Here is a 26868-nt window from a genome sequence, read left to right on the forward strand (position 1 = left end):
TTGTGTCACAAAGCATTAAAATTTTAATCATCATTATGAAATCATTCTATAAATACACGGTGGTCATATCATTAGGAAGTTATTTTAAATAGCAATAGATAACAAAGGGACAGGAGAGATGCTTGTTGGGGTCAAAGGCGTAAAGAAGGAGCGAAAGTCTGCCGGGCGCAAAACTGGGACTGCTAGTGGGAGAAGCTGGGAATGTGTGTTTGCGGGTGTTCAGTTTGGTGTCTTTGCCACTGGGACCCTCGTGTCATCACCGCTCTGAAAGACAAACTGAGAACAGGTCAGAGACTGAAGCTTCACGGCGTGCAGTGGTTTTGACGTGTGTTGAGGGAGAGAGAGGTGGACTTACTTTCAGTTTTCTTTTTCAGTGGCAACAGTGCTGCTTTCGCCTGGAGAACACACAACGTTACCGAAACACCTGGACACAAAATAGCTGAATGACTTAAAAATGAAAGGTCAGACCCGCAAGGAATAAATCACCTTCTTTATAGCGGCCCAGTCTTCGAGGATGTCGATGTCTCTCAACATGTAGACGATGAAAGGTCCTGTGAGAGTGACAAGGCAGTTTTCGAGTTGACCATTCAACATAGCAGTTATAAATGGTGGGATTAATAGAACAGTTTAAATGTGAAGAGTAGGATCTTTTATTTTTACCGGAAACAAGAGCTACTTTCTTCTTTCTCTCCATGCGACCCGGCAGAATCTTTCTTTTACACTTCTTGCCCCTCGTCTCATCGCTCCACTCTGCGATAAGAACAGATCACATTCACCACATGACATTCATATGAAGCCTCATGTCTTCTGGCAGTGGACTGAAGGGACAAAGAAAGGAAATAACATGTTCACGGTACAAAAAGGTGCGTGTACCCGAGGTGAGGTCTGTGTTCTGTCTGTCCTCGTCCAGTCGCCGGATCTTTTCCAGCAGCTCGGTCTTCATGGCGTCGAACAGCAGCGTCCTCTCGCTCTGTAACACAAGTGTGCACGCGTACACGCACAGTTTCAGTATTGCAATAGTTCTGCTGGTGTCCCAGTGCAGTATTGGGTATGCTGTGTTCCTACTGTGCGTGCGTCACCTCCAGGTGCTGCCGTGCTCCTTGCACTTCACACTCGTGCTTGTGCTGGATCACCTGCAGACACAACTCCCTGTACACTCCTGGACATGCAGACAGAGAGAGGCACATGTTATGTGGTTATCATTGTGGACCGTACAGCACATCGTATACATTTACATCAGGATATGAAGTCTAGTTTTAATAGTAGTGTCTTGGCATATCGTAAATAATAGAGTCTGACCGCTAATCATTTTTGGAGCCCGATTCAGATGTTAAGATTTGGATTATTCTTGTCTACCGATATATCGGCTGATAAGCATGTTGAAACATCGGCAATGATTCCTGAGAAGTCTTTATCAAACCCTTATGGCAAAGAAATTGATGATAAGTGAGGCTTGATATTTTAGAGTTTATCCAAAAACCTAACTACAGTATAAACAAGTATAAATAAATACAACAAAATTTATAGAACTCGAATTTAGAAATCAAATATACACTTACAAAGTGAGTGCAATGTTCTTTTCTGTATTGTTTATTCTATGAACATAATTGTATCTGCAAACATAAACACTGATACCAATACCTCTGTGAAAGGCTCATATCTTTAATTCATAGAGTAAGTTGTTGCTACCCTTCAATTTCATAAGTTAGCACCATAATAAAACCAGTGCTGTTTTCAGACTTCACTTTTTGTGCCGATTTAAACAAATGAGGGATTATGTGTTAATCGATGAGCTATCAAAGTTCTGGTTCCGACAGGAGGATGTTGTTTCCTTTTTGAGAAAATCGAAATGTTTACCACCAACCACGTACCGGCCACCTGTGTTCGGATCTGCATGCTGTTCTGCAGCGCCGCCAGTGGTTCCCTGTATTCTCCGGCCTTCCCAGTGAGCACCTCGTCCAGCTTCACTTTCATCTGGTTCAGCCGCTCCCGAAACAACCTGCAATCACACGCTGAAGTCAGGCTCCTTCTCCTGCTTCTACCGTCCTCCAACAAACATCTGTGGAGTCGTCCACCCCCCCCCCGCTCCGACTCTACTCACTTCTCCTTCAGCTCCTGGAATTGTTTTTCAAGATCGTACATCTCGTGGAGACATTCCCCCCTCCTCCGCTCGCAGTCTTCATCGTCCATCTCTTCACAGGGGACAGAGAGACAGAAACAATGAAATTCAATTTTTCCTTCTTTTCTTTCACTCAGTCTGGTGACACATTTAGCTGAGCACTTTTGACTTTACCTGAACTCTCCTCTTCTTCCTCCTCCTCCTCCTCCTCCTCTCCCTCTTCACTCTCGTCCAGGTCGCTCTCCCTCTCCTCCGTGCTCTCCTCCATGGTCTCTTCTCCGCCTCCTCTCCCTTCGTTTTCTCTCGGCTCCTCCACCTCTCCGTTGGCCTCAGGGAGCTGTGACTCTCCTTCTGCCTCCATCTCCTCCTCGGGCTCCCTCACAGGGGGCTGTGCGGGCATGGCTGAGAAAAGTCACAAGAGGAATGAACTCACAACGAGGCACGAGGAAACAAAGGTATGTTTTCGTCTGCATTTGTCTGTAAATCTTTTGGATGGCAAAATAACGCAAAAACGACAGAGCACTGTTGGTCAGAGGAGGCCCATTCAATTTGGTGCCTTATTTTTAGTGTTTGACTGTGGGTGCTGTGGAGTTGTGCGGTCTGATGGCTGGTTGGAGGCTAGTGGTTGGATGTGCTGTTTACATTCATATAATATAGTATTCTATACCTATCTAGTGCCTATATATTAATATAAGTCTGTAGGTAGATGGATCGATTTACTTGATTGATCCCAATTTCGGAAATGATTGTGTTAAAGCAGCATGTCCATGCTATGTAAACATGCATGCTTGTTTTCATAGCAGGTACATTTTCTCCTTTACTTTTATTATCTTAACTTTACCTTATCCTTGTTTTATCTTTGTCTTGTGTTACCTTAACTTATCTAACCTTTATTTTATCTTGTCTTATTCTATCCTTTTCTTATTGTTATCTTTATCTTATCTTATACTTATATCTACCTTATCTTATCAGTGAGAAGACAGCAGAATAGGGCTGCCGTTTGACTTCCGGTTCTCTGTCACCGCACAAAAACAAACATAGGTGATAGTTATTTGAGGAAACCAACAGTAATTAAATGCTGCAGCGCGTTATGAAGACTTAAACTAAAACAATCACTGATGTTATATTAACTTATCATCTTCACAACATCAGTCAACAGTGCTTTCATTTAGTAACGTAACCGGAAGCGCTGCTCCGCTCTGCCTCTCTTGCCCACCGCCAGCTGCCGTGATGTCATTGAGTAAACGATCGTTAACGTTACTCGCTCGGTTCTTTTACATGAAGTCTGTGGTTCACCCTGAAAACAACTAGTATGTAGTTTATCACAGACTCACCACAGACACTCGGGATGAGTCACAAACTAACACTCAGTCGCTTCGGCCATTTTCACCTCTCATCCGTGAGAGCGCAGTGAAGTCAAGTGCAACAGCAGCTACCGACGGAGAGGGACGGACATGCCACACACCGACACACATATACAGTGAAGGGGTCTCATGTCTGCTAGTTAACTAGGAAGCCGGTGTTTAGATGTCGGTGGACAAACAGACGCAGCTTCAACTCTGAGCTTCTCTTCCTACGAGGATTAACGAGTGACGTCCATTCTGTTGGTAAACAAGTAAGCGTCCAATCCCCGCGGAGCCAACAGGAAGCGGGACACTCACCTCCTCAGCGCGACTCGGCTCAAACTCTCCTTCTCCACATTTCCATCTTTTTCAAAAAACTACTTCCTCCTCTTCACTTCCACACTTTGCCGGACTCCTCAGCCCCGCGAGCTCAGCCAATCAGCGGCAGGCCCCGCAGCTCGGAAGCCGACCAATAGGAGCGACCGTCCCAGGTGAGCGTCGCCCGTCCAATCAGAACGCCAGAACGCGTTGCAGGGGCCAATCACCGCTCAGGTTGTTGCTGTGGGTCATCGCATTTAGCCAATAAGAAGGAGGTAAAACGAAAAGCGCGTATCTGGCTTTTTTTGGATAGTATTACATCTTCCCCACAATGTAATGTAATGTAATGTCATAATATATGTAAAATTAAATTATGTAATATAATATAAACTAATACAATGTAATAAGTATATTATAATGTGATTTAACGTAATATAATATGTAAAGTACAGTTATGTAAAAAAAATGTCCTGTAAATAACACATAAAAATAATTTGTTGTTTTGTTTTTATTATCGTTTTTAAAATTATTTTTGCAATGTGTTATTTATTTGTTTCTTGTCTTTATTTTGTAACCGGATTCAAAATCATCTGCTAACTTGATTCTAAGATGGTCCTCTATAAAACAAGGCCTTTAAGTTGTTTTTATTTACATTTTTTTATGATAAAGTAAAGAAAAAAACTGAATTTCTTATTGAGGAAGAGACTATGTAGTAGATCTGTGTTCACAAACCTGATACCAGGAGAGGATTCAGACTCTCTTCTCTGCTCCTGCTGGGACATTGTCATCACCACTGACTGTCCATGAACAGGACTGGACTCACATTTAACCACCATGTGATAAGTACTGGATAATATTTACTAAAAGGAACTTTCAACAAGACCTACCCTTTATTGTTAGTGTCTGTGTGTATGTTGTGTTTTCTCCTCTAAATGGCATTTGTGTCATTGTTCTGTACTGTAGCTTCAATGGCTTGTGAATGTCCTTACATGACCACTAGATGACGGTGTCCTACCATCACCCCACATGTACTGTAGTTGCCATACTTGCCATTGACCACAAGCTGGCACTAAAGCAATGCTAAACCTCAAGAGCCATGCAAATAATACAGGTGGAATTCTTTTCATTTGGAAAACAGGGGCTTGTCATGGCCGACATTTTGACTCATCATAAAAGGAAACCCAATGTGCAATCATTTCTGTAGTGCACTTCTTCATGTGGTGTAAAACCTGCTAGTCCTTAAAATGTATCTAAAGGATCAGGTTTTTTTTTAAGTATAGTGGCAAAGAAAATTACACAGAAGTCACATACAAATTGAGAGAGAGAGAAACAAAATGTCCATTTTACATGTTTTTATTAAAGTTGCATAAAAGTGTAACAAAATTGGGCAAAAACAAGACCTGTTGTTGATATTGCTACATTTGTTAGTTGGTTTGATCTAATCATTGTCCCAAAAAAAGGCCACCGCTCCTTCAATCCACATGGTTTAGCCTCAATGATAATAATCAGCATATATATAATCATTTGATATTTTGCAATTTTCCCCAACAGTAAAAAAACCGACCGCTCAATAACAGTCTAGGAAGGTATAATCCAAAACTGGATTTAGAAATAAAAATCCATTCAAATTGAGAGGATTGAGCTCACATGGTTACGATCGGACCAATCACAATGTCTCTGCAGACGGCGCTGGGTTTGGAGGTGCCACCAGGACCGAGAAGACGCAACCACACCAACGTTAATCTGAATGGATTTCTGCTCAGATATATATTAATCCAAGGCCCGGCATCAAGAAGTGTCATGATCACAATAAAAACAGATCAATGTAAATGTAAAGAACGTTGGTTTTCATCTAAACAAAGTATCACTGTATCAAGGCCTAAGTATTAAACACACACACTTCTACAAAAAAGAAACACCAGAATCTCATTTTGTTTTTCAAGAAAAAAGAGAAAAAGGAGTGACTGTGGATCTGAGATTCTCCACGCGCCGCAGTTCTGCTCAGCAACACACGTTTGTGTTACCGTTTTCAAAATGAATGTCTCCCGTTTATTTGGTTTGTGTAACATAAATAATACCTAAGGCAACATCTGTTTTTCAAAAAAGAAAAAAAAAGAAAGAAAGGATAGAAGGGGAGGTTGGACAGAGGGAGGATAATGGAGGAGAGGGAAATGACAGAACAGAACGATGGAAATGGGCCAGAGTGTGTGTTTGGTATGTGTATTTTTTTATGTGTGTGTGTGTGTGTTGGTGCTGAGAGAGAAAGAGGCAGACAGTGGAGGTCTGCTGTCACCGCAGGTGTTAGCAATTGGTAACGGCGGATGTAACCGCTCCTCCTATTGGCCGACGGGCTTCGGTCTCCAATCTGATTGGCTCAGGATGGGAAACAGATGGCTTATTCTTCGAGATGATTGGCAGTGGCGGCACAGAAATGCGGATCTTGTGTCAGCTGAGGACCACTCGCTCTCCAATTCTGTCCTTTTACTCTGCACTCAGTGTGTGAGTGTGTGTGTGTGTGTGTTCACATCTGTGTAAGAGGCAGCTGTGTTTGCTAATGCGTCTCCTCTGCCCCAAGGGGGTGTGTGTGTCTGTGTGAGTGCATGAGAAAGAACAACGGAAGAAAAGAGGGATGAATGCATTTAGACAGCTTCAAATTCAAAGCAGCGACCTCCCATTCCGAGGTCTAGTTGGTGGCTCCACTGATGTGACGGGCAGACAAAAGGTGTCCGCAGAGGAGACACGTGACCGCTGCAACGTGACAACACAACGTGGTGGACTATAGGATTTCTTCGAAGAAAGGGGAGAAACAGTGAGAAATAGAGAGAGAAGGGGAGGGGGTTGTTAGAAAGAAAAGAAAACACAAGGCAGCTTTGTTTCAGGTCCCCCTGTCGGACTGTCAGTGTGAGCGTGTGTGTCACAAAAAAACAAACAAAATAAAACAGGAACCAGTCCTCTTCTAAAATTCAAATATGTCGTACAGAACAGCAGAATATACAGGCCAGGAAAAAACCCTCACGAGAATGTTGCTGTACATTATGTAGCAACACACACACACACACGTAGCATTTCAACACACAGACGTACACGTGTGTGTGCAGGCCGCACACACGCGGGGCTTCTAAATCGCCGTCTTTGTACAGACCTACGTATCCGAGGAAAGAATTTAAAATCTAGTCAAACACGCCCAACCCAAAAGAATCTACTCCTACTCCTAAAACCATTCATTTCTTTAGATGACCACCGCAGCCAACCAGTGACTTTCTTTTGGGTTCACCCATCGTTCCCAGGATCAAATTGGCCTCTTCGCTGGACTAAAAATACACCGCACAATACTCCTTGTGGTCAGAGGCTCAGATTTTCCCCGCAAAATGACACAGTGCAGTTTTTTCAACAGACACACACGGAAAAAAAGTCTTCAAATGCACCACTGTAGCAAATACCTTTGATTTAAGGTGGAACATTTGCTGTACTGACCTCAAAAAGGTTAAATCTAAAGTCAAGTGATTATTGACTCCACGCCCTCAGAATGAAAAAGAAAGCAGCGTAAGAATTGGGGTGGGTGGCTGGTTTCAAATCTCTTACAAATAAAATAAGGGAATCTCATTGGTCGAGACCTGAGCCACGATTGGCTGCTTCCTCCTTTGAACCCTCCTCATCCTCCATCGTTCACCCATCCACTCGTTTCTTGGCTTCTGCCAGCTCTGGCTCTTCCCACTCTCGGCTGCTCCCAGTAATTATGGGATTCTTCTCGGCTCCCCTCCTCTTCCTCCTCCGACAGATGGAGGAGCTGGATGAGGGAGAGGCGTAGCTAGATAAAGGGTGAAGGAGGAAAGGCGAGCGCCTGGAATCAGGGCCGATGAATTGCTTGCTCTCGATCAATTATGAGCTCTTTCTTTCTTTGCTGGTGGTATTTTACGGAGGAAGTTCATCAAATAAGCAGGGGATGTCAGAAATAATCTGAAATAAAAGGGATTAATGGGACTGGATCCAGGCAACGGGAGAGAAGAGGATGAGATGAAGGGGAGAACAAAAACAAGAATGGGGATAAGAACAGAGGGCCTAACGACAAGAGGAACAAAAAATTTCCTCAATGGAAGAAGATTGACGTTAGAATACAAAAGAGAATGGGGAGTGAGAGGAAGACGAGAGGTGAGGGCGGAGGAGGGAGGATGCCCGGGGAGGAAGGGCAGGAGGAGTAGGGACGCCATCATTTCTTCTGAGGCGTGGAGAGCTTCTGCATCCCCCGGATCTTGTCGAGCAGGTCTGAGACGAAGTCCTACGGGGGGGGGGGGGGGGGAACAGGAGGGACAGAGCACATGAGGTGGAGTCAGAAACCAAAACGTTGATTTGGGCGCAGACAGACGGAGGAAAGGAGAGATTTGTTACCTCGGTGGGTTTGTAACAGTCGACCACCAATTCCTGTAAAACAGAGACAGACAGTGTGAAATGATGCTTTGTGATGCTTTCAGACCTGCACTGCGTTTTCTACACATCTGACCCAGCGGTTTTCATTTGTAAAAGGTAGTCTCCATGTCCTACCTTGACCCTGGCTGCACGATCATTGTCACTGGGCATATCCAGCAGCTCGTCCACATCTATCTCCAGCTCTGGGATGGCCTCCTCCTGCAACACAGACAGGAAGAGGAGAGGACACGTGAGCGCATGCAGAGACAACAAAAACACATCGGTTCGTTAACACGGTTCCCGAGAAACCAAAAGTGGCCGATCCCCGTTAGGAGCTCCTTCACGGAACGAAATCCTCATCATCCGCTCTATTCTTAGTCCCTGTGTTTATGTTATGTGGTCGCCTGCAAATAGATCAGCACTGGCATTTCTGACCTGGTGCAATTGCTGGTGTATGTTCTTCTGTTGAACACTAGAGGGCGGTTTCCTACCACCACATGTTGTACAGAACATGACAGAGAAGAGACAAAGACACAGGCAGGTAGACGGTTATCTGTCACGAACAAGGGGAACTGATCAAGCACGCGAGGAAAAGACCAAAATCAAACGGATCCATCCAACTTTATTCATATAGCACCTTTCAAGCAACTCAAAATGAATTCAAAGTGGTTTCCATGCGATTGACAAAACACAGGATGGTAAAAATGAATTCAAAATTGATAATAGAAAGACAACAATTAAAGAAAGTGAAGGCAATAGAATGTAGATGATCATCAGTAAAATTTTGGTGAAACATAACAGAATAAGCTTAAACAATAAAACCCATTCAATTATAAGACTGGAGAGGTGGGTTTTTAATCCCTGTTGAAAAATATCAAGCTAAATGCAATACATATGTTTAATTATATTTTGTGTTTATATTATAATAATATGAACATGTTAGTTTTCATTCAACCTTGTGTCGCCTTTGTGAAGCTAAATCCAGCAGCCAGTTAGCTTAGCTTAGTATAAAGACAGGACTGGTGGCTAGCTTGGCTCTGTCGAAATGTACAAACGGACAAATGTGGGGGTTTTGTTTACATACGAGTGTGGTATTGATCTTTCCAGCCAATGGCACTTGTTGTTGACACCAGGTGAATATTTAGACATAAACCTAAAACATGTAATATTGATAAGATGTAGATTTGCCCTAAACGCTGTTGAATCCATCGGGTAAATCTGGTAACATTAATTCTTTCTTCCTTGTGAACTGCTGGTTGTCACACTGCCGCCTTGAGTGAAAGTGTTGGCTTCTGAATCTCTTGAGGGGGAATCCGCTCAGTTCAATCATCGTACTGATTCAGAGCCGAGCAGAAACTTAGACGATAGGTTCTCGTGTAATTCCCATTCAAGCAGAAAAGCTGCAGCAAATAAAGGTGGAAATCGCAGACTTTAAATTGAAGCCCAGCAATTATTGCCTGATACTAACAAGATGACCCCTTACATAAAAGGCTTATTGAATTGATACTGTTTATTAAAGCCATCAGTGAAATATGCTAATACCATGTCCTTTCTTTCTTAGTGTCTCGTCTCTTCCTTCCTTCCTTCTCCTCTTCATGCGATCAATTCTTTGTCTGATTAATCTGTTGCCGTATTAAAAGTGGTTTAATAGTCTCCCACACGTTCTCCATTTCTCCATCTGTCTCACACACACACACTAGCTCAGTGTGTTCCATCAAAGCGCTTCACCGCTGGCAACACCACACACACACTCACAAAACCACACACACACACTCGTGCAAACACTCACAAACCCACACACACACTCGTACAAACACTCATTTACCCCTCTTCTGCAGCTCAACCGCTCCCCTATATTCATGTCATTCTCTTGGAATCTCTCTCTCTCTCTCTCTCTCTCGTCCTCCCCCTTGGTTAGAGTAGCCCACACCAGCTGTCTCTGCACCTGCCCGACTGCCCCCTACTCCAACACACACGCTCTCTCTCGCTCTCTCAAAGTCATGTGGACTCATAGGCAGCATGCTGTGTGTGCACACTTGTGTGTCACGTAAACCAAATGGTAGCTTTTTATTGTCGTGAGAACTCCGTCGACATCTCACACATTGCCTCTGATATACACAGCTCACTCACACACGGATTAAAGAATTATAAAAATATTTTTAATAAGTCTGAGCTGGATGAAGTGTGTGTCTTGATGTGAGTGTGTGTGTGTGTGTGAGTGTGTCTGTGTTGGTGTGTGGAGAGGTTGGGGTACAAGGATTAAAGTCAGAGCAGGACAGTCTGTATGTGTGAGATAGAGACTGGAGGTGACAGACAGACTTAGTGTCAGCAGAGTAACACACACACACACACACACACACACACAGTAAGTAGCAACACAGACAAAAATGTGCCAAATCAAACACACAAAAGATGAGAATAAGACTTTCCAGCAACAATGGGACAAATTAATCTTCACACACACACACACACACACACACATTAAGGTGAACATACACTGAAACACACACATGCTTACACTGCAGACATATTGAAGCTATCTGATTTACACACACAGTCTCCCTCACACGCACACACACACTCCAGTCTCACACAAAGACTCATCAGCAGAACATGTGGGCTCTATGTGCTGCTACATGTTAGAATGAAAGAAAGAAAGAAAGACTTCCAGTGGAGGTGTGTTCATATATAGAAAGGAAATAAAAGAGAAATACCAACTTGGCTCTATATTACTTCTAATTGCTGTTACATACTAAAAAATAAACACAATGTACCTGCTGCTCAATGTACTGGAAATAATAAGTGATACTAGTTTAATGCGGCTTACGTGAAAGCGATTTGAGACTCAAATGTGCGAGGGGGGAAGGGGAACGCCAAGAGGAAGGAAGGTAGGAGGCTAAGAAGCATGTTGAGAAGAGGGAGCAGCTGAGTGAAGCAGCCCAAAAGAGTGAGGGAGAGGAGGGAGACGAGGGGGACGAGGGAGGGAGGTTGAAAAAGGCCGGAAGACAAGCTTCAGAGAGGAGACACAAAGAAAGCGGGGAATCACTGGGGAGGATCTCCGAAACAAAGATGGACTTACTGAACTAGTCTGGAGTCTGGAGTCTGGAGGGGGTTTTCACTGTTGGCCACAGATGTGATGCAGACTAAAAGACGGCTACCAGTTACTTCCCAACACACACTGCAGGCGTCTAAACAAAGCAGCGATCTGGAGGTAACAGGTTTGCTTAACTGCAAATCTCTGTGGGGATCATTCAAAACCCATCTACATGTGTTTAGGTGTTTGACACATGATACTGCAGCAGCTGCAGTGCAGTAATGTGTTTTACCACCACATCCTTCAGAACAACTTCCCTGCTCCGTACTGTAGCTTCTCCACTCTCTACCAGAGGGATATGCCTCTCATTGGGTTTTTTTTTAAGCCATGCTTTGACCGCAGAAACCTCCCCTCAGGGCTAGGAACCTTTGGAGGAACTCTTTGTGTTTCCACCACAGGGATCAGGTTCGGAATAACGTTCCGGGGAAATCTTTTTTACCCCTAAAAATAAATCCCTGCTATGCGAAAGTACCCAGAACCTTTAGGGTGGGGCTTGCAGAACCAAACACACCTGATTGGTAAGAGCACTCCAGCATTTTATTTCAGTCACCATTTAAAAAAACTTGTACAGAAGAAAGTCGAGGCACTCCTGAGTACTTTTTGCTGATATTGAGAGGAAATTGTAAACTGCGGTCCTGTAATTATAAAGTTTATGTATAACCTCATCAGTGCTGTATAGTGTTCTGCACCACCGCCACCTGGTGGACTGGAGTTGAACAGTTTGTTGTAGCCGCGGGTTGTCCATATATCAGCAGGCTAATCTCCTCTGCAAGAAAAAAAGAGTGCCTTGGACTAAAAGTTCTGAGTCAAAACGAGGCTTTAATGATGATGCTGTGGAGAATGTGAACATTACTCCCATTGGGGACGCTGTGTCCATCTTTAAATACAGTCTGTGAACTGGGATACTGACTCATTGTTCTGTGGTCTCTAAAAGTTTAATTACACCCCTCCAGACGGGCTTGCAAATACGGTTCACACACCATCATCACCACCACCTCCACTGTGAGAGACACAATGTCTGTCTGGAGGCTGCCTGCAGAACCGAGCAGAACGAGATGTGACAGTATGAGAGCGGTGTGTGTGCGTGTACGTGTGCGTGTGTGTGTCATAGTACTATTTCTCTCACAGGGAGCTGTGTCGTGGCCGCAGATCAAATAGCAAATAGAGCACCGGAAAAACATAAGCTACACAAACATACACACAAGTAGGTCATTACATCCAAATAAGTCCTATCATCACTGTTACTGTTTATACCTCTTCAGAGGGGAACTGAGGAGAAGGAGAAGGGAAGTTAGATCTTCTTGGAAGTTCCCTCAAAGAATTTACTCATTAAAAGACTGAGTCACGCGTCCAAAGCTTTTGTTTTAACTTGACTGACCTCAGATCTGATTCCAAATGAAACAACGTGACTGTGAGTTTCAGATTTGTGTCCAGAAAGAGCGGAGACAAAGATGATGCAATGAGAGGCTGTGCGGAATGAAAGAAGCAGACCTCAGGGTACAAAGAGAGGAGATTCTCAACAGCCAGTGGCCAAATGCTAATAGGAAGCTCAGTGTATATCAACACGACCGTATTACATGTAATAAGATGGGAGGAAGCCAACTTCACTCTGGGAGCTGTGTGTGTAAGTAGGTCACAGAGGCCACCTACAAGGATTACACAGCATGGATTCCAGTGGTACCACACTACATTACCAATTCCTATGATAGGATCTGTGCAAACTGTGCAGCAGGGAAAGCGGAGATGAAGATAATTAAAAAGTAAGGAATCGCTGAGAGGCTCAAGTTTGAGCGATGAACAGCCACTTTTGCTTTCCTGCCGCCTCAGTAACACACCGGGATAAAAATAGTCAGACTTAAGGGTGGCTGTTGGCCCCGCGCTGCTACAAAGACGAAAACAATGTTCTGGCTGCGCGGACTGTTTGGAGAAAAGAGGAGTGGGGGGAGAAGGAAGCTGGAGACAGAGGGAAGAGGTGATGGCCAGGGGCAGACAGGATGGAGGAAGGAGGAAGAGGTAGGGAAAAGTGGGCCACGTGGCGCCGAACAATGTCGCCATTCACTCCAGCTTCCTTCTGCTCGAGTTTGTTGTGACTCGTCTGGCAAAGTGATAATTTATGCACCAGACTTCCTTTCTACTCCATTTGCTCCTCCTTTGTGCTTCACTTGTTCATGCTCTGCCATGTTATTGCACAGGGGCAGTGGAGAGACGTGGGGGAACACAGATGGCGAGAGAGGAGCGGCTGACCTGTGGGCTGCACGTTACCAATTTATCACTGATACAATATCAGGGTCTGAAACCAGAGCAGCTGATCGTCTGCCTCATTCAACTGTTGAACATCTGTAATGGATTTAATGCATTGAACTTTAATCATCGGTCTTTAAATGGTCCATATCGAAAGGCCTGAGTGATAAATCATTCAGCACTTTATCAATACTTAATAAAGGTTTATTGGTGCCTCAAAGATGTAGAGATCATTCGATGGTTCACTGAGGTGTGCTGAACGACAGATGTGAGGGTGACAACAAGTAAGAAGCGAGTACAGACATGGATAGGCTCATGACCACAGAACAAACAAACATGGTGGAAGGAACAGAATGTCTTGATGAAATATTTGGATGATGACCAGGTCTGATAAGGATGTGAACAGTGGACAACACATAATAGCAGAGCAGTTTTTTGATAAACACTTTCATTAAATAGAATTGTGCTAACTAAGGACACACTGCTTGTCCTTTAAGGCCGCAGAAATGCTGGAGCCATTCCCCACGGACACTGAATGCAGAATTCCTCGTGATCAGGAGCTTCAGATTTTCAGCTTTTTTTAAACTATCACACCTTCATTCATGTGCAGACCTGCGTATTGAAGAAACACTGATTGAGCAAGGCAGGATGTGCAAAAGAACTGGAGTTGAGCCGACGACAAACATATGATAAAAACAAGGGGACTGGAGACATTAAGCAATTTCTTACTTGTAATTTCTAAACTTTGCATAGTTATGGTCAAGCCAATATGGAAACATTTCACCTTATATGATAAGTGAAATGAACAATATGTAACTTACGCCCCTAGAGGTCTTTAAGTCAAAGCAATAACAAAAAACCTGATGTGATGACATCATGAAGAAGCGTGGGATCAGGGGAAGTTGTTGTTTTCATCACCGATTCAGATGAATATCTGCATGACGGAGTAAAGTTATATTCACCTCAGGCAGCAAACTGGCAATGAAAAAATCATGATCCATTACGAGTGACCAATACAAACAGAGGACAGAAAAAATGGCGGTTTGGCAAGCTGTGTGTTTTTGCTTCGCCAATAATTGTTTGTCCGGAAAGTAGTAGCAGAAGCCAGATGTGGTGGTGACCAGAATGAAACGTCCAGTTACCTCGAATGAAACTGGATATTACTCCAAAAACATTTTGGATAATGTAAGTACACAAGTCAATAAACTAAATCGTGGCCTATTCTATAATGAAGTTTAAAGCTGAAAAGTTGCCTGCAAGTCAACTCAAAGTGGTAGTTCATGAAACCCGTTCACCTGATTTGGTCGACTGTCATCTGATACACACACACACACACACACACACACACACACACACACACACACACACACACACACACAGAGAGTGGAGAGTAGTGGAAAAATACAGGGCTCGAACCTGCTTCCTGTCCTTGCTTCCCCCCCCTCCCTCTCTCTCTTTATCTTCATATCTGCTTTGATGCCCTCGCTCTCCGGCTCGATGTGCTGCTCTTGTATTAATCACCCTCAGTGTGTCTGTAATCGGCCAGTTCATAGCGTTTAGACCACCTTGCCTTGGGCGTGATAGCACTTATGACAAAAGGAGAGAGATAATTTAGAGAGTGAGGGAGGCACCGAGGGGTCAGCAGGGGTGTAAGGATCAGGGATGCTTTGTGTCAGTCATCGCCTGCTGCCTTCCATCCCCCTTATCGCGCTCTGTCTCACACACACACACACACACACACACACACACACACACACACACACACACATGGTTGCTTATCAGGAATCTGGAGTATCCTGCCGGCCTCCTTTTATCATGCTCTCTTCTCTTACAGCAGTTTTAGGTGACAAACTCATATGTGAGATGTGTGACCCCCAGAAAAACGCAGATGTATACAAGTCTCCTCTTGTTTTCTTAAGCACTGCAGGGGTTAAAGCACCAGCTCACCCAGCTACTTCCTGTCTGAGCACGTGACCTTGGGAGATAACGGGGGAGGGGGAGGTTGAAGGTTGGAGGTATCTGTGGGAAGTGGCTAGCCGAGTTTGTGTGTGTGTGTGTGTGTGTTGTAGAGTTAACAGAACCACTTTAAGAGGACAGGGTGACATTAGTAACGCTACTCTTTGTGCGATTGTGGGCGTGCACGTGTCGTTGCGTGCATGTGCACAATTAATCTAAGTGGTGACTGGCTGCTGTATTGAATATGTGGCCTCACACACAACCGTGAACCACAATCCATAATCAATACAATACAAGAATTTGCTTCATCTAGTCTGGAGTATTTGTGTTTTTGTGTGTGTGTGTGTGTGTGTGTTTGTTTGATATTATCTCTATTGCACGTCTAATCAGATGGATGTACTTCCTCCCAGGAAGAATATGACATCCTGTTTTGAGTCATGTGAAAAACAGAGAGAAGGGGCTCAGCTGTCACCGTTTTCTTTCCACTAATGAAAGATAAAACTTCACAACACAACTCTCTGTGTAAAACCTCCTGGAGATCCTTACTTCTTAGTATTACTAAAACAAGATGTGACCATCGGTTCCTACATGGTACCACCGTGTCCGTCTGTTTTGACTCCGCGGCCCCGTCAGCCTTCCTGTTATCTCACTCACAGATAACACGCAAACAGCTCTGTGCTGGAAAGTAAGGAAGAAGCACAGCCTCGAGAGTCTGCCTGTGTGGTGATGTGGTCCCGCTGTTGTGTACCAGTGCTGTGTGGGTTGTTTCAGACTTACTGCAGGAGAACGCCAAACCAAACCGGCTCCAAGAACAGAGGACGTATCTTTATATGATGCCAGGAAACGTTCATCACTATAATTAGACGTCAGGCACGGTAGTTTGGGTCCTTCTGACACTGCAATTTGGTGACAATAGCATGTAGCATAGTAAGAGATTATTAGCAAAGGAGGGAATGACAGAGTCTCTGGTGCTATATTTCATGGTTTGGCCCAGATCTTTCCTCTAGAATAAATAATCTATGGAGTGAAAACAGACGAAAAGTTCGGACAACTGCTAGAAGATTTTCTTCTTTAACTTCTTTTCTCCCTTAACTTCAGCTATTGTCTCTGCTTTAGCGGCCTACATCTCCCCAGCTGAAGACTCTGGTCAAGGTCAGTAATAGCACAGGAAGGCAGGCTGCTTAGTGACAGACAGATACGCCAGCCTATCATTTAATTTGGTCTGTGATTGGCCACAGACACATCTATTTTATTAGATTTTTTCTACTAAAACTGCCACAGGGTGAAGGTCTTTAATCTCCAATCACTCACACACACAATCAAACTCGCTTCAAAATCTGTTTGTGGAGTTAGAACATGAAATGTCACCCGACCTCGACCCTTCCCCGAAAAGCTGCCCAGAGTCATGGCTGCCCCGCTGCATGGTTGAATGATTCACACATCAGCTTGTTTGGCCTGAGTCAACGGTTCAGTGGTTTCTGTGTGTTCACTGGACATGTCTGTGCTGCAGCCTCTCCAGAGACACACACACACAAACACACACACAGTTGTTGGTTCCTCAGGGTGACAACAAGCCCTGGGAGGACAACTGCCAATGCTAACAGGGCTGGAGCTCGGTCGCTGTTTAACACTCACCCACTCCTGCATGAAGGCAAAAATGTGTCTCTCCATTGAACTGTCAAGCAGCCTTCACAACAAAGACCTACTGATAGAAATCAATAACTGTTTCCCAGATAATAAACACATTTCTTTGTCTCTCACATGGAGACACAGAAATCTAAAGGCTGAAGACGATTTCCATGTTTTTATTTGAAATTCAACTATGTTTTAGCTTTGGAACAATCGTGGCTAAAATGAGATCTTGATCATTGTTTCTAACATGTATTTGATTCCTAGAAATCCTCTCGGGACCCTCCTGCTGTGTCTCATGACAAATGATCATAGGAGCAAACAATCAATAATACAATAAAACGGAAACACATTCAGAAGAGAGAGGAAGACCAGACACACACACTATGACTGCATATTTAAAACGATATGCAAAGTATTACGATACAGGGGTTAGGATTCGATATATCTGGATATATTGATACTGTAAGATGTCATATATTTTATTTTTTATTCTTATTCCTAGAATTCCTCTGAGTCCTCTACAAGGCCCCTCTAGGAGCCAGGGGAGTCATCACCACTACAATTGGACTGAAAGGAGAGATTACGTGCAGATTAAAAAAAGAAGGCATACAAACAAGGATTACAACAGATTATCATTATGTCACTCTTGGCGACATTCATTAGTTAATTTGCCATGCCATTCTCTGGGTGACTTAATCCTTTGTTGTGACAGTTTGGAGCGGGAGGAGAGTTTGACTATGTAGGATCAGCTCTCATTTAGATATATTCTTTCTATCAGTTTAAATCCAAACTTTTCACAGTCATTTCCACGTGAAGCCTTTCAATTAATTCTGCCATGACAGATAAAATCCAAGTGGGATTGGGGATTAGATGTTATTAGAATTCTCTCACTGATCAGTCATCAACACGACCTCTGACCTTGTGAACACTGGGGAGGTTTCAGCTCCTGGATAAAAGAAAACAACTCACATGGCTGCAGCTGATTCTTTCTCTCATTTCTTCTTTCAAGTCATCACATGTATTAATTCTTCAGAGTTTAATGATTTAACACCTGATGACATGTTCAGTCAATACTCATTATCATCCTGTCTTTGTGTGTGTGTGTGGGTGTGTGTGACCAAGCACCTTCCTGTCAATCAGACACTTTGCCCAAATATGGTTGGTCCTTCCTACTCAGAAACTACACATACAGCACAAAGGGTGTTGAATAATAAAATAACATATCAAATAGTGTTTCATTGATAAGATGAAAATGGAATGAGCAACTTGTGTATTTATAATCCTTGTCTGAGTTGAAGATTCTGAATGATCTGACAGAAGTAACAGGTCACATTATTCCTCCATCTACTTGTCTGTCAGGCTGCCAGCTGTCTGTCCATCTGTCCACACATCTCTCATCCATCCATCCATCTCTCCACACCGCCGTGCCATTTCAACCAGAGCGATTTTCCTAGCAGCATGAGAATCCTTCCACATGACGTGTAAGCACGCAGTAGATACCACGGAAGCTTGAGGTAGGCTTCCCGCTGTGGTGACCTCATGGAGGACACGCGAGGCCAACATGGCGCCGCGTGCCTCTCACCCTGTGACCTCTTTAGGTCAGTGGCTGTCTGCCTGGCTGAGATGGACATCAGGTCAGGGAGTCACTGGCAAAGCAGCCTGTACCTGACGGAGCATGACTTGTTCCCCTTCTGGAAGCTACAGCTATTTAATATTAAAAGTCACATCCTCAGTCTGTCATCAATAGGGAAGCTAGCGTGCACTGCTCCTGTACTTTCTGTCATTGGCGTTTAATAAGCACATTATACACGCAACACAATGGAAGACGGTGAATAAAGCCATTAACTCAAACCTGCTTCCCTGCAATTACAGCTTAACGGGTGCCTGCTCTTAATGCACCTCCTGGGACTAAAATACTCTCCCCAGTGAAAGTGTGTTACCTCACTCTACCTGCAGGCAGTTGGCATAACTCACAAAGAGGCTCTGTGTGGTGATGACTCTGTACCGACGATCCACACCAACTGTTGTCGCAACCGATTCATATCAGGATGATGGCTGAGCGTGTTTTATTGTTTAATATGGTTTTAGTATGGAGGCCCGTGAGCGTGCATCACCAACACCCTCATATTCATCGCTCATTTAAAAAGTGCTCGGCTACAGCACCCTGGAGCCACGTTTAGAGAACTGCCACACTATTATGGCCTGTTTACCTTAAAAGCATCCGGATGAGTGTGTGAGCTTTCACAAAACGGCTATATATGGTCTTAAAATGCAAGAAGGGTATAAATGGATAACACCCTTTGTTCTTTATGACCTTCATCATTCAAACAAGCCGCTGTCTGCCGTTAGATACACCGAGAGCAGCTCGGTTTCATTATCTCTCTCCAGACACGCCCTGCACCACATGTGATCTTTACGGCAAAATGGTTTTGTTAAACCCTGTATTGTTTAAACCCTTCTCTTGGCCGGGGGCCTGATCCTTGTGACAGAGGGTGGAATGACAAGCTCATCGAGCTTAGCTAGTCTGAAACATAATACCGACGGGTTTACGAGGTGGGGAGGTGTCAGGCAATCAGTATGTACTGTGCCGTCAGGGTCATAACGGCTGACACATGACAGGGATTGTGGGAGATGACAGAAGACACCGCGACAAACAGGAAGAGCCCGAAAAATATGAAAAAAATGTAGAGTGTATGCAAAATGAGTTAATCAACTAAATGCATTAAACACTCAGATTTAAGTAGAGCCTCATTTATCTCGATGAACTTACCCAATATGAGTCTTTCACTGATATATTAGTGTCAGTGTTTTTTAAAACATGCAATTAAGTCAATTTTCTTATTTCAATGTCTATTTCAATTGTAAAATATCAAGCCTCATACATTTTTTCGTCATAACAGTTTAACAAAGTTAACTGGAGAATCATTGCCAATTTTTGGTTAATACAGATAAACTGATTGGTAATAGTATCAGCCCAAAATGCCTCATCAGTCAGGCTCCACATTTGAGTAAAACATTAAGTTGAAAGGAAGAAGATGATGAAAATGTATGTCTTCTAAATATCCTGCTCTTCTCATTAGCTCGCTTTCCCCCATACATGCAATGTATTATATTGTCAAATCCTGACATTAACCAGACCTCAACCTGACGTTTATGTTTCAAATTACATTAATTGTAATTATATTTAATTATATTATTTATTTCACCCTCACTGTACAACTGTAATACTCATACCATTCAATATTTATCCCTGCACTTCATTTTCTTCTTTTTCTTAGACCATCGCATTGTTTGTTTTGTTTAGTGTTGTTATGTGTATTCTATGTAAGAACATTGAGAGCCACTTCACCATGTCAAATTCCTTGTTTGTACAACTTACTTGGCCAATTAAACCTGATTCTGATTCTGAACTATCAAACGTGAACATTTTTAACAACAATCCCTTTAAAAAAGTGATTGACAGCCAGCATGCTGTCTCCATAAGGACCTGTGGGAGTGTGTTTGTGTGAATCAACAGGTGTGTGTGTGTGTGCGCGGGGCAAAAGTTCCTTTGAGTGAAAGTTAATATTGTTCATTTGTTTTATGTGTTTAATCCTTTCTCGCAAACCTGTGACAAGCTCCATAAACATTGCACCGAATGACTCACATCCCTCCTTCTCTCTTTCTCAAACCATGCGATCTCTCGCTCGGCTTTCTTCACTTCCTTCCGATCTTACTCACACGCCAATCGAAAAACAAACAATAAATGCTTAGTCTCCCTCACTCACAACATTCTTGGCCGTCTTCTCTCCTCTCTAACTTTATTCACCCTCTAAAAACACTCACATGGTCCGTCAGTAGGTCAGACAACAGCACATGCTGACTCACTCCATCACACAGGAAGACAACTATGCATGTGTAGGACCACATTTAAGCTATTAACGTGTGTGTGTGTGTCTGTGTGTGTTTGTGGTGCGGAGCAGGGGGGGTTTACAAAGACACACTGGAGTCTTTCACTCCCGCTGTGTAACAACCACTCTTTGTAGTCACCCTCTTCCATACCCTGAGCGATCAGGGCAATACTGATTGGTATTCAGACCTTGAAGTGCACTGTTTTAGACACATGTTGCCGGCCTCCTGTGTGTTCCTGTGCCCCGACTGAAGAAAGCCAACTTCATTCTCAGCTATGAAATTACAGCTGTTCCCAGAGTCAGGCTTCCCCCAACCCAATTCTTTCTAGTGAGTTAGTTGTAGAGCCACACAACAACAGGATGTATCGCTGCTTTAACTGTTTGTTGTTGGAGACGTCAACAGATTCAGGGACTAAATCTGACCAGAGGAGCATTTGCTGTTCATTATGGTGTGTTTGTGTTGTAAAGAGTAGAGTATGAACAGAGCGTTTGCATTTCCTGTGTAGTCCTATATGGATTTATAAGACTTACTGAAGGATACAGATGCATTTCCTTCATTTGCTAGAGTTTCAATAGGAGTAAATTAGTTTTATTGTTGAATTTAGACAATTGCTTTATATTGACTGCATTGGTTAACTATCTCATATATTATATTATTTTCCCTGTAACTGTGGACTTTTCATTTCTTTGCCCTTGTTACATTCTGCTTTTTTCTAATGTATCGTATGTGATTTTAAAGATATAATATGTAACAATTCTTCATTAAATATCTTAAAACAACTAGATCCATGTTTTTTATTGTGCTGACTCGTTAACTTACATTATCAAAACGTTTCCCCCAATGTTCAAACCGAGAGAAATCCCCAATTTGATTCAAGGTAACAAGATCGTTCATTTATGGCCTGCAGTGTAGATAGCAGCAATAACAGTGGACACAAAAACACTCTCTCCCTCTCTGACATCCCTGCCTACTCCAGCTACAGTTTCCTTCCCCTCTGCTTTTTTCCCCCTCTCTTCCTCTGTTCACTGCATTCCTGCTCACCAATTCTGCCACTGTTCTCCCTCGTATCCCCATCTGTGTTTATGTGTGTGGCCACGTAGGACCCTGGAGTCTGGGGATTGGTCCGCCCACTCGCTCCACTGTTAACCATGTAGCTACTGGTTAGCTCCAGTGCACTCATGCTGAAAACACAGCGAACTGAAAGGAAATAGGTCTTTACATGACGAATACAATTTTAACCGCCCAGTTACCAAGGAAATGGAACCAAGCCTGGAGTGAGACTTCATAATTTTACTAGAAGCCGAGTCGAGGAACTGATGAGTTCAACCCCCCCTTTCCTGTTCCCTAGAGTGAGCTCAAACTCACTTAGCACCTCATACACAGAGCCGCTATTAGAGCGGGGGGGGCGCTGTAACAACAGAGAATGTGTATATACAACTTATCTATAAGGAAACACTCCCTGATTTTATCATGTGAAACTTAGCACTGAAGTGTTTATGTTTCTTGAATTAACACAGTTTATAGTTGGGTTTGAGACATAAACTGTGAGATGGAGGGGGATTGTGGGATTTACTGCTCTGTTGCATCAATTCTGAGGATAGAAAGATGTGTCGGGTGAATTTGGGACGAAGGTTTCCTCGTAGATCCCTCGGACATCACTTGTAAATACGTCATTGTTGATGTTGCTCATGAATAAGTAGAACAATAATCTGCTACAACTTTCAGTTCCTTTCAATCAAGGCTTTTCCGTTTGCTGCTGCTTCTATTAACTCACATCGGAGGCTTTTATTTTTATTATTCAGACACGGCACAATTTAGTTTTACCTCCCAAAGCCTGAAAGACGAGTTCTCTGATGGTATCATAAGGAAAAAGGAAAAAAAATGATTTTTGGTTCACGGTGAGACTGTGGCGAGAATGTATCGGGCCACCACAGTATACATGATTAATGGGAACACTGCTTAGACACGGTGAGAAGGGAATCAGCCTTTGTGGAGTTAAATGCTTTCAAAGAGCCCATCCAGTTTTCCATACAGTCGATCTGTCAGTATTAATGTTAGTCAGGGCTAGCTTGCAGTCCTACTAATAGTCTATATGTATTTTGATATAAATCCATATACAAAGTCGATACATATACTTAGTAATAATTAAAAAATGTTTTATTCCTGGACCATATCAACATTCTCCAAGTAGCCCTCCTATTGGCCGCAGCACAACTGGAGTGTTTCTTATTCAGAGCAAATGCCACATTAACATCAACTGCAGCCATTTATCAAGCCCCTGCTAATATAATAACTGGATGGCTTTAATTACAATGCAGAATAAATCAGGGGGCTCTTTCGGGAATCGATGCAATTCCTCGAAGCTTCGTTTGATGAAATGGACACAGCCCTTTTTTGTTCCACTCCACGGTTAACCAACATAAACAGTTAACCAACCCTGTTGCCATGGAATCATAGGACGGCTCGGCTCCTCACTTTTAACCATAGCAACTCTGACTGATAGGCTGACTAAGTGCCTATGAGGACGAATACATCACAGGCAGCATCGCAGAAACGCCCGGCCGATAGCTTGAAGCATTTTTTTAAAGGGATTACATGAATGGGGAAAATAGCTCATTATGAATTCCCCGTTGAACAAAGTCTGTGCCGGTGTGCTAAATTGTTGAAATGTGCATCCATAATAGGAGAGAGAGAAGGGGGGGGGGAGGGGGGGGTGATAGAGTGGGAATAATGATTCCGACAAATGAAAACGTGGATTAAAACGAGTCGGTTCAAAAAGAGACATGGCGAGTGAAAGGCAGAGATGAAGAAAGAAAAGTGTGCTCCTTGTCCTTGTCGGTGAACAGGGTCGTCCCAGTTCCTGCTCTGCCCCCCGACCGGCTGAAGCTGCCTCTCTGGTTACACTGCTCGGTAGCACGTGCTCCACATTTCCCCCGTCTAAATGAGCCCAATGTGTCTCCATCAGTGAACCGACTGTAAGTTCATCTCTTTGTTGTCTAACAGCCTCGGCGGGGACGGGAGTCGGACAATGAAAAGGGGCGAACTACCGTGGACGAACGCCAAAAAACAGGAGAAGTAGGAGGAATGTGGGTCCAAAGAAATGTGAAAAATAAATCATTAAAGTTACACTCACACTTATAATCTGAAACCATGTAAAGTGTCTATAATAAATCAGTGCAGGGATCAGGTCTCGATATCTAGAGACGACAGCTACCGTCACTGTGCGTCCATCGGCGAGGGATTTTTCTGGAGTCTTTGTGCGACTGTTTGTGAAGTTGAAAAGCAGGACTCATAACACACCATCAGTGCAATGGATCCAAATAATATCTAAAAAAGATTTGTCAAAATGTCATAGTACCGCAAAGATTTTCTCCGTGGCAAATGTTTTGTCGCATAGCGTACAATTCCTGGCGGACAATCAAGGCACCCCCAGATTTGAAAATCCTCTGCAGGCCATTTAATCACCTCTGCTGGCACATGAGCCTCTGGCATATCCCTGCCACTTTATTATCCACATCTCACGGGATATCCCACACACTGCCACAAAATCCCTCACTGCAAGTGGGGAAGAGAAACTTAGCGGAGACCAACGTGGGAAAGACGACTTTATTTGGTCTTCTTACCTCACATGATAAGAGAGGTTATCGATTTTTAGACTTTGCCGCGAAATGACCCCATTCATTCACAGTGGCCTGGGATAATATAGGGTAAGAGTTTGTGAGAACAGTGTGATCTTCCACGTCTCTACCTCAGCCTACAAGGAATTCTCCAAACCTGTTAAGTCGTTGTATTCCTCACGCTCGGAATAGAATGTGGGTCAACGGCAGCTCAGTGGAGTTGACAACTTGACATGAGCTTACCAACTACTGACGCCAGCAGCTCCACCGCAGCTGCCGCCAGGTTACATTATCACTGCACAGCTCCAACATGTGTCACTCTGACCACGGGTCTGATGTTTGACAGAGCATGTCATACCCCTAGGAGGTATGGCCTCTACTGCTAGTTTTTTTCTTGTTGGCACCACCACTTTACAGTAGCTCACTCCCTCTCACTCAGCGTCCATACACGCACCGGACTCCGTGGTTCCTCTGTATTTGCTCTGGAAATATCTGATTGAGGTGCTCTGCAGTTTCTAGGGACTTTATCCTCCAGGTCCCCCCCCTAGTATAATGTCTGCAGAGATCCAGGAGATGTCCTGCTTCTAAGCTTCTAGATGTCATATATCTAGAAGAGGCAGATGTCAGGAGAGTTCGGGATAAGGGCTGACAACAGGGTCAGGACGCTGTAAACAAAGTCACGTGATCTAGTTAACTCGTCACTTCCTGCCCCCCGCCTTCTACAACCTACTCCACCTCTCACCTGAATTATCAGGAGGTTTATTGCTGTTGTGAAAGCGTCAGTGCAGAAAACCCATCGCTGCATTGTGCAACGTGTGAAAAAAACCCTCTGAAGTCATATCTCCAGATTTTACCCAGAGGTCATGTGTGAAAAACGGCTTCACTGCGCTTTAAACTTTCAAAGTTTGCAAGTAGGACACAAGAAAGGTCTTTGGTTTATGCAGCTGCACATAAACCAAAGACACAAGGCATGTCCTTACATTGCTATATTGGATTACTGTTGATATTGCACTAGACGCATTTACAGGTGTGCTTTAAATCAGCTCCAGCCAATCAGAGGGGGGGACAGGGGCAGTCCATTTCACGATCAGGACTATAAATCTGCCTGTGCCACATTTAGCCAACCTGTGGGTGGAGGAGTGAAGTTACACCACAGAGCTTCTCACATGGTTTCATCGCTTCTGGTGCCGTTACCCATCATGCCCCATCGTGCCCCATCATGCACCACCACGTGTACTTGTACATGGCCCTGATACTCTACATGCTACCGGAGGAGCGAAGCTAGGCCAGCAGCGACACAGGGGCCCTTTAATGTCTCTTTGTCAACAGTTGGGACACAAAGAGGAGCTGATGGACAGACTCCACCACCACCACCACCACCACCCCCAGCCCTATTACTTAGCAGAGCCGCCGGATCGATGGCTTCGATCGGTTTTGCATGCGGGTTTATTGTAAGAGGGGGTCTTTACCTCGCAGTCGTACAGGTCCGTTAGCTGGTCGATGATCCACTCCTCCAGGTTCAGCCGCTTCCTCAGCTCCTTGCGGTCGTATTTGACGGTGACGCGTCCCTGCTTCCGAACCGGCGTCTCCGGCTCCTCCGTGGTGCCGGCCGGCGTCTGGAAGTACACCCGGGGCGGAGGGCTCGTCTCCGGGCTGGTGACGGCAGCCATGGTCGCTTGTTTCTCCAGTGGTGTTGGTGGGTGGGAGAGGGGGGAGGTGAGAAGAACCGGGGAGGTGTGGAAGGAATCGAGGCGAGAAAAGAAGAAGAAGAGGAAGAAGATCTGTCCGGTTGGAAACAAAAACAACAAATTACGCACAAAAACCAAACAGATCCCGAGTGGAAAATGTCCCCCTGAAGAAACAAGCGCTGGAACCTGATGCTTTTTGTTGTCCGGGGAAAAAGACACACAAAAATGGTTCTGAGCGACGAGAGTAACCGGCTTATTGTTCTATTTCCAGCAGGCAAACTCCGCTTATATAAAAAGAGATGGACGCGGCCTCAACTCTTCTCTGAGCACAAAGAGAAACACTCGTCTCTCTACCTCCCTGACTCTCTCTCTCTTCACGTCCCTCTACCTCTCTGTGTCTCTTCCCCTCCCTCTCTACTACCCTGAGTCTCTTCTTCCCCTCCCTCTCTCTCGCTCTCTTCTCTCTCTCTCTCTCTCCCCCTCTCTAGCCTCGAGAGGCGCGTGCATGCGTGCTCTCTCTCCCACTGGTATCAAGCACGAGCACAGTATGCAGGAATAAACTTAC

The 26868-nt window shown here is 44.1% G+C and overlaps 2 protein-coding genes across 6 annotated transcripts; both read right to left on the reverse strand.

Moving 5' to 3' along the window:
- brms1 (BRMS1 transcriptional repressor and anoikis regulator) lies at nt 1–9780 on the reverse strand. 4 transcript variants are annotated; one of them, XM_053415948.1, is made up of 11 exons: nt 9771–9780; nt 3781–3852; nt 2294–2521; nt 2102–2192; nt 1872–1999; nt 1080–1159; nt 874–970; nt 661–750; nt 487–551; nt 356–395; nt 1–276 (listed from the first exon to the last, which is right to left on the reverse strand). In XM_053415948.1, exons 3-11 carry the CDS (start codon nt 2517–2519, stop codon nt 257–259), a joined length of 837 nt encoding a protein of 278 aa, XP_053271923.1. In that variant the 5' UTR covers nt 2520–2521; nt 3781–3852; nt 9771–9780; the 3' UTR covers nt 1–256. The 4 variants fall into 4 exon arrangements, with proteins under 4 accessions (XP_053271923.1, XP_053271924.1, XP_053271926.1 ...); XM_053415949.1 differs by lacking the exon at nt 9771–9780 and adding an exon at nt 3079–3134 and having other exon boundaries at nt 3781–3861; XM_053415951.1 differs by lacking the exon at nt 9771–9780 and having other exon boundaries at nt 1–264; nt 3781–3917.
- ppp1r14bb (protein phosphatase 1, regulatory (inhibitor) subunit 14Bb) lies at nt 5118–26761 on the reverse strand. 2 transcript variants are annotated; one of them, XM_053415953.1, is made up of 5 exons: nt 26490–26761; nt 26085–26396; nt 8320–8403; nt 8167–8199; nt 5118–8056 (listed from the first exon to the last, which is right to left on the reverse strand). In XM_053415953.1, exons 2-5 carry the CDS (start codon nt 26283–26285, stop codon nt 7988–7990), a joined length of 387 nt encoding a protein of 128 aa, XP_053271928.1. In that variant the 5' UTR covers nt 26286–26396; nt 26490–26761; the 3' UTR covers nt 5118–7987. The 2 variants fall into 2 exon arrangements, with proteins under 2 accessions (XP_053271928.1, XP_053271927.1); XM_053415952.1 differs by having other exon boundaries at nt 26085–26752.
- Nucleotides 26762–26868: the final 107 nt, after the last annotated feature.

Source organism: Pleuronectes platessa, chromosome 23 (assembly GCF_947347685.1).
Source record: "Pleuronectes platessa chromosome 23, fPlePla1.1, whole genome shotgun sequence".
Lineage (NCBI taxonomy): Eukaryota > Metazoa > Chordata > Actinopteri > Pleuronectiformes > Pleuronectidae > Pleuronectes > Pleuronectes platessa.